This window comes from Bidens hawaiensis, unplaced genomic scaffold (genome assembly GCF_021521415.1).
Source record: "Bidens hawaiensis isolate Kalapana, Puna unplaced genomic scaffold, B.hawaiensis_p1.1 tig00043699_1, whole genome shotgun sequence".
Taxonomy (NCBI): domain Eukaryota; kingdom Viridiplantae; phylum Streptophyta; class Magnoliopsida; order Asterales; family Asteraceae; genus Bidens; species Bidens hawaiensis.
Window position 1 is genome coordinate 39229 of NW_027497759.1, and position 6843 is coordinate 46071.

Here is a 6843-nt window from a genome sequence, read left to right on the forward strand (position 1 = left end):
ACTCGCGGGTCAACCAAAAGCATGTCACAAGTCACTCGCGGGACAGAACCATCCGCATAGATCATTTGAGGAATAAACACCCTCATGGCACACGTGGAAGCATCCGGGCACCCTCAAAAGTCATCCGCAAGAAGGAACATCCTTCCGCGTAAATGATCATGAGGTAATGTCCCGGGCCAGCTGCCAATAATCAATTACCTTCTAGAAGATCTGCTAAGATGCTTTCTTGGGCATTACGTGATCTTTCGGCCAATCAGCCAGTGACACCTGGCAAGGTCGTTATAACCGTGCACATGGCCAATATTGCTCCATTAGCCAATGATAAAGAGACACGTGTCCAGGTTGTTATACATGCACATGCAACGTATAGCCGGAACCTATCATATGAAGGCACGTGTCCAGACGGTTAGGGGAGCATCTTCTAAAGGGACAGCTGGCCCAATCACTTCCCCACACCTTTCGGCTATAAATACCCTCTCAATCATCATGAGGTATTCATTCACTCCCACTGTACTCTCTCTATTTACTTAAGTACTTTATTCTAGTCAGAACTGTACTTATTCTCACACCGGAGGGTGGTTACGGGAAGACCCCCACCTTGTCCTTCCCGTAACGAGCTCACGGTGTTCTGTTTTGCAGGATTCACGTCATTGGACTTTGGGAATTGTGTTCATATCGTATCGGCAGTTAACCGTATCCTACCCTGTGGACTCATTGGATCTAGGACCCATTAGTGGGGAGTAGATCCGTGTTTTTTCAGTTTCTAATTTGATAAAAGTTAGAAGTATTGATAGGCCTGGCGGTGACATGTGAGAAATGGTTGTCATTTCTTCTTAAATTTTAATAGTCATGTGAAAAATACTCAATGTGCAAAATCCTAAATTCTTTGACTAATTTCAAAAATGTTAGTAAAAATAAATTATAAATCCAATCACAATTAAAGTTCTAACTTTCATTTGTTTTACATGTTCAAGTCAAACTTTGAACCCTACCCAAAACCCGAAAAAAAACTCGGTCACAACCCAGTCAAATATTTGACCATCATCAAGAAAATCATGGGGTTTATTGGAATATGATAAATATTGTGAAATTGTGGGTTTTAGAGAGTTGTATACCTTAATGAGACGTTTAGTACGATTATTAGCGCGTTGAGTAAGGAGGGAAACATTGTGGAATCAAGAAACGTGTTTGATCGAAAGCGTGATGTGGGCGTGCCTCCAAACACTACTGTTTACAATGCGTTGATGGACGGTTATGTTAAAGCGAGAGAAATCGATCAAGCGAGTAAGCTTTTTGAAGAAATGAGAGATAATAATATTAAGGTTGACGGTGTAACGTTTAACACTTTGGTTGCAGGGTATTATAAGTATGGTAGAGACGAGAACTTGGCTCGGTTGTTACAAGATTTATCAGTGTCTGATTTGCTTCCGGATGATACTTTACCGGATGTAACTGTAGCAAGATTGTGTTGGGCGGGCCGACCAGATGAAGCCACTGAGAGTCTAGAAGACATGGTTAAAAAGGGTTTACCTGTTTCAATAATTGCTTTCAATTCTATTATTTCTGCTTACAGTAAAAACGGGTTAGAAACAAAAGCATTTAATGTGTATCATATGATGATTAAATTTGGTCTAACTCCTTCGTCTTCCACATGTAATTCTTTGCTCATGTGTTTGTCACGAAACAGCAAGTTGCAAGAAGCAGAGGAGTTAATGTTGTATATGCGAGTGAATTTTTTTCCAGTCAATCGAGTGGCGTTTACCGTGCTTATTGACGGGTATTTCAAAACATGGGACGTTACGGGTGCTCAAAGATTGTGGCTTTTTATGAAAAGTACAAATACAGCCCCAGACGCGGTTGCGTTTTCTGCATTTATTGATGGATTATCTAAATCCGGTCTTGTTGAGGACGCATATAATGTGTTTCTAGAAATGAAAAGTAATGGTCTCGTCCCGAATAATTTCACTTACAACTCTTTAATTGCTGGATTTTGCAACGGCGGAATGTTAAAAAAGGCGTTAAAGTTAAAGAAGGAGATGAGGCAAAGGGGTCTTGATCCTGATTTGTTCACTAATAATATTATCATTAACGGGTACTGTAAAAAACGTAAGATGAAATCTGCTCTTGGTATATGTAAGAACATGCATAACATTGGGTTGGCACCCGACATTGTTACTTACAACACTTTGTTAAGCGGATACTGCAAGAGGTTTGACCTGGTCAATGCTGATAATCTTGTTTATAACATGTATAATAGCTGACGGGATCCGGATATAACCACGTATAACATTCAGATTCATGGTTTTTCCGGCAGTCGAAGGATGAATCGAGCTGTATTAGTGTTTAACGAGCTTCTTTCATCTGGGATTGTTCCAAATACAATAACATATAACACAATGTTGAATGCCATTTGCAATGGTGCACTGGATCGTGCTATGATCTTGACTGCAAGATTGCTTAAAATGGCATTTGTTCCCAATATTGTAACCGTCAACTTGTTATTGTCTCATCTCCGTAAGAAAGGATTCCCAGAACGGGCTTTGATGTGGGGCCAGCTTTGGAAGCAGATATGTGTTGGATTCGATGAAATAACTTACAAAATATTGGAAAGTGCTGACCGTGACATAAAAGAAAATACTTTATTTTTAAGAGAGACGTCGGGAAAAGGTCTTTTTTTGGACTTTCTTATGTATGTTACTTATAAATATTTGTACAGAAATAGGGTTAATGGTGAAACGGATACTTCTGCGATAAAATTGATTGATGATGCATCTAGTAGGTATTTAGAGGCTACTACTCATGTTCGTCAACAAGTGAATGAAAAATAAGTTGAAATACTCTGTTAAACCTAGTGTCTTACAATCTAATCAGCTGCATATAGATCTTTATGGAAGTTTCAGCTTCTGTTGGAATGCACAAACGTTGCTGTCGGACGCTGAGTTTCAAGAAACTTCATATAGGTATCTGTCATCCCTCATAATAGCTAAATCTTTTCTTTATTATTTTTAGCAATCTTTATGTTGTGTGATATTTATTATTACATGCATACATCATATTGCTATGGTATGTGTTGTATTAGTATTCATTATTCTAGCTTTGTATATGTGAAGCTCGACATTGTGTTTATAAAGCCCAATCTGTTGACACTTGAGGTATGCGTAACTGTTCTTGTTTTTGGAACTCGTAAAAAAATATGGGATTAATCATTAGATCTTGTAAAATAAATATTAAAGTAGATATTTTGTTAAGTAGACATGAAAGTAATATTTTCGACAATAAATCAATACATTAACGTGTCTAAAAACATTTTAAATGTACGTGGTTAATTGAAAAATCTAGGTTTTATTATATTATTTACGATTTCACTCAATGTACTATCAAATATAATTTATACATGAATCTTGAAGTCTACATATCTATATATGACATTGTTTAGACTATAAATACATACTGGATTATACAAAACCGTCCCGATACTCCCATCGAGTCTATTATTAATATTCAAATACTGATATGTGTTTCAAGACACTTTAGCTCTATGCATAATCATGAATCCTTTCTTACTAAATCCCCCAACATGTTCACTTAACTTAGCCAACTGAGCCAACCTCCTCTTTGACGACTCGGACACTTCCGTTGACTTTGACTTTTCAGTCAACTCCTCTGACTCATCATCATTCCTCTCCAAATTCTTGTTTGACGGGCTTCCTTCACTTGAGGCTTGTAAAATTTGTTTCAAAGACTCCACAACTTGACTCATTCTAGGTCGGTCTTTTGCACTTTTTAGCAAACAACTATCTGCCAGCTTGGCAATCTTCCTTGCATCAGTAAGCGAGTACTGGGCTTCAAGTCTCGGGTCTATTATAAACCCAAATTTTTTACTGTTGATCGGGTGTCGTCTTACCCAATCTAGCAACTTTTGGTCTTCTTTAGGTCGGTTTTTGTCTACTGATCGTCTACCCGTTAACATCTCATACAAAACAATACCAAAACTCCACACGTCACTTTTTGCTGTAAGATGGCCCGTCTCGATGTAGTCTGGAGCTGCATAACCATGCGTACCCATAACCTAGAAACATAATAATAAATATGCAATTCATGTTGAAGGTGATTTTGTGATATTAAATGATAAGAATGCAGATAGTTCTCACATACAAACTCAGACACTCACCGCGGTTGAGACATGTGTGTTGCCCTCCGTGGGCCCCTCTCTGGCAAGCCCAAAATCCGATAGCTTTGGGTTGAAATCTTCATCCAGTAGAATATTTGATGTCTTAAAATCTCGAAATATGACCTGAAATCATTTACAAACACCAAAAGAAATGTGCTTTAGTATTAAGCCTCGCAAAATGACCACGTCGGATAAAGGGTCAAAACGGGCCGACTTAAGAAAAAATCAGTTGGGTTTGCGTCAAACGGGTTTTGCTTAAATGTTTCGAGTTGAAATAGGTTATTATAGGAAAAGTATATTATGGCGGCTACTGGTGGCCCATTTTGACCCGTTAATAATTCAAGTGACCCGTTCTAAGTTAGCTAGTTTTATATAAGTAGCCCACTTTGACATATTGTATGTAAAGAGTGGCCCAAATCAACCCGTTTATTTAAGACCGGGTCATGATTATCGGGTGTTTTTTTTTCTTTTTGCTATAAATATTTTCCGTTTTAATTTTCCTTTTAGAAAAATAAAAGTAAATACCTGAGCTTCTAATTCTTCATGTAGATATGCAAGTCCTTGTGCTGCACCAAGCATAATTTGCAGTCTTGTTTGCCATGGAAGAGTTTCATTAGAATTTCTGAACAAATGATCTTCTAAGCTTTTATTTGGCATGAACTCGTAGACCAACAGTCGTTGGATACCTCGTTCACCATCAACCGCGCAGTATCCGATTAGTTTGACCAAATTTGGGTGGTCAACTACACCGAGAAATTGTACTTCTGCAACCCATTGTTTGTGACCCTGCGTATTTTATAAAGATTTGATCAAATATAAATGAAAAGGATCAGATGACAGGCTTATGTATCATGCACAATGTACAACTTGCAAAGCATTTTTTGCAGAAGGAAAACAGCAATTGTGTCTAGCGGTTTAAGTGGAGCTTATTTAACAAGCAAGTTAAGGGTGATATATACACCAAGTTTTATTTAGCTTATGAGCTTATTTACAAACATGTTACATAAATACTATTACATGTAACATGTTTGTGAATAAACTCATAAGTTAGATTAATTGTATTTATTAATTTTATTATCTGTAATTATGATAATACCAGCTAAATAACATATATTACTCTATAATACATAATTATAACTTCAAAGAACGATAATATAATGCTCTACATAAGTAATAGCACGTTGAGTTTGAACACAAACTCAAGCTTGTAAAATCACTTACTAGTTGAGCTTGAGCTCGCTTTTTAGACATGGAGTTCGAAAGAGGTGGTGAGCAACAAAACCGAATAACTGAACCATAATTGAAATAATTGTTGTGCTTGTCTGGTAACTGCTATTTACGTTAAGCTATGCTTAACCATGCATATAAACAACCGAATTAATTGAGTCGACGTATAAATCAACCTATATAAATATTTTAATTTTTATAAATAATATGTTATATGGTGGGAAAACATGCTATAACTTTTATTAGTCGTCGCTTATTTATTTATTATTTTTAATTTAACAGTCTGATAATATGTTATATATAAATTAAAATGATCAATAAGATATCATTTGAAAGTTAAAATTGGCTTGAATCCACTAATATCATCATAATCGAATTAACAGAACCAATTATAACCAAAACACCATTTATAAAAATCTTATGAACATAAAAAAGAAAAACCAAAAACATCAGTTATAAGTAACTTATAACTTGACATCTACACATACCTGAAAACCATCTCTATTTAGTTTCTTAATAGCAACTACAACCAATTCACCATTACTATCATCATCACTCTTGATGGAACCTTTGTAAACACATCCAAATCCGCCTTCCCCGATCTTCCTCAACCTCGAAAAATCATTCGTTGCATGTCGAAGCTCCGGATAACTAAACACCCTCAACTTCCCACCTTTTTCCTCGTACAACTCTACGATGCCACGGGGCGAATTAGCCGAACCAGAGGACTTGATCATTCTGTTTTTGCTTAAACCATCGCTCAAACTGGTGATGTCACCTTTTAGTATTGGTGCTGATGTTTGAGCTCGGTTTCGAGTTTTGTTATCTTTGCGGTAATTGTAAAAACACTTCATGATCTTGTTTGTTGATATTTGGTTTCAAATTATTATGGAAGAAGAAGAAATATAAGAAGAACCCACAATGGATGCTGGCTTTAAGGTTGGAAGAAGACAAGATTATAAGACCTACAAAAGATGGATGTGATCGAATACAAGTCAAAGTTGACAAATTGACCCAAGTAGTTAAGACAAAAGAACAAGAAAGATGACACCACCCCAATAGTGTCTATGATAATGATGTAACGGTGTTTATTTCACGACCAATGCTATTTTTAGAATAGTAGTAGTCATCATTATCATCATCATACTCAGTATATCACACAAATAACAAAACTATGATATGGTCTGAGCAGAGTAAGTGTTTTTAGAATAGTATAAGTATGTATATAGCAGCAACAATGGAGGATCATTCGAGAACTTGTTCTTGTTACGAGAACTCAAGATAACTCTATTTAATTACAAAGTTAATATGTTTAATATGTAAATATGATGTATTATACATATGCAATCTTGCTAAGTGCTAACAACATTTTTTGAAAAACAATATTAACATATAAAAAGAATATTTTTTAAAAAAGTTCTTGTTTAAATGAAGTTCTCTCGAGT

General features: G+C 36.1%; 1 protein-coding gene and 1 pseudogene across 1 annotated transcript; one reads left to right on the top strand and one right to left on the bottom strand.

Annotated features, from left to right (window-relative positions):
- Window positions 1–218: 218 nt before the first annotated feature.
- LOC143594495 (uncharacterized) lies at window positions 219–2828 on the top strand (annotated as a pseudogene).
- Window positions 2829–3520: 692 nt separating this feature from the next.
- LOC143594496 (putative serine/threonine-protein kinase PBL19) lies at window positions 3521–6387 on the bottom strand. The gene is made up of 4 exons (XM_077073799.1): window positions 5887–6387; window positions 4697–4957; window positions 4172–4294; window positions 3521–4069 (listed from the first exon to the last, which is right to left on the bottom strand). The coding sequence occupies exons 1-4, from the start codon at window positions 6250–6252 to the stop codon at window positions 3521–3523; spliced, it is 1299 nt and encodes a 432-aa protein (XP_076929914.1). The 5' UTR covers window positions 6253–6387.
- Between the last annotated feature and the right edge of the window lie 456 nt (window positions 6388–6843).

Coding starts and splice junctions, on each gene's coding strand:
- LOC143594496 (XM_077073799.1), bottom strand. CDS start 6,252: ATGAAGTGTTTTTACAATTACCGCAAAGATAACAAAACTCGAAACCGA. Junction 4,295..4,696: donor ATGAAGAATTAGAAGCTCAG/GTATTTACTTTT, acceptor AAATGATTTCAG/GTCATATTTCGAGATTTTAA. Junction 4,070..4,171: donor ACACACATGTCTCAACCGCG/GTGAGTGTCTGA, acceptor TTATGTTTCTAG/GTTATGGGTACGCATGGTTA.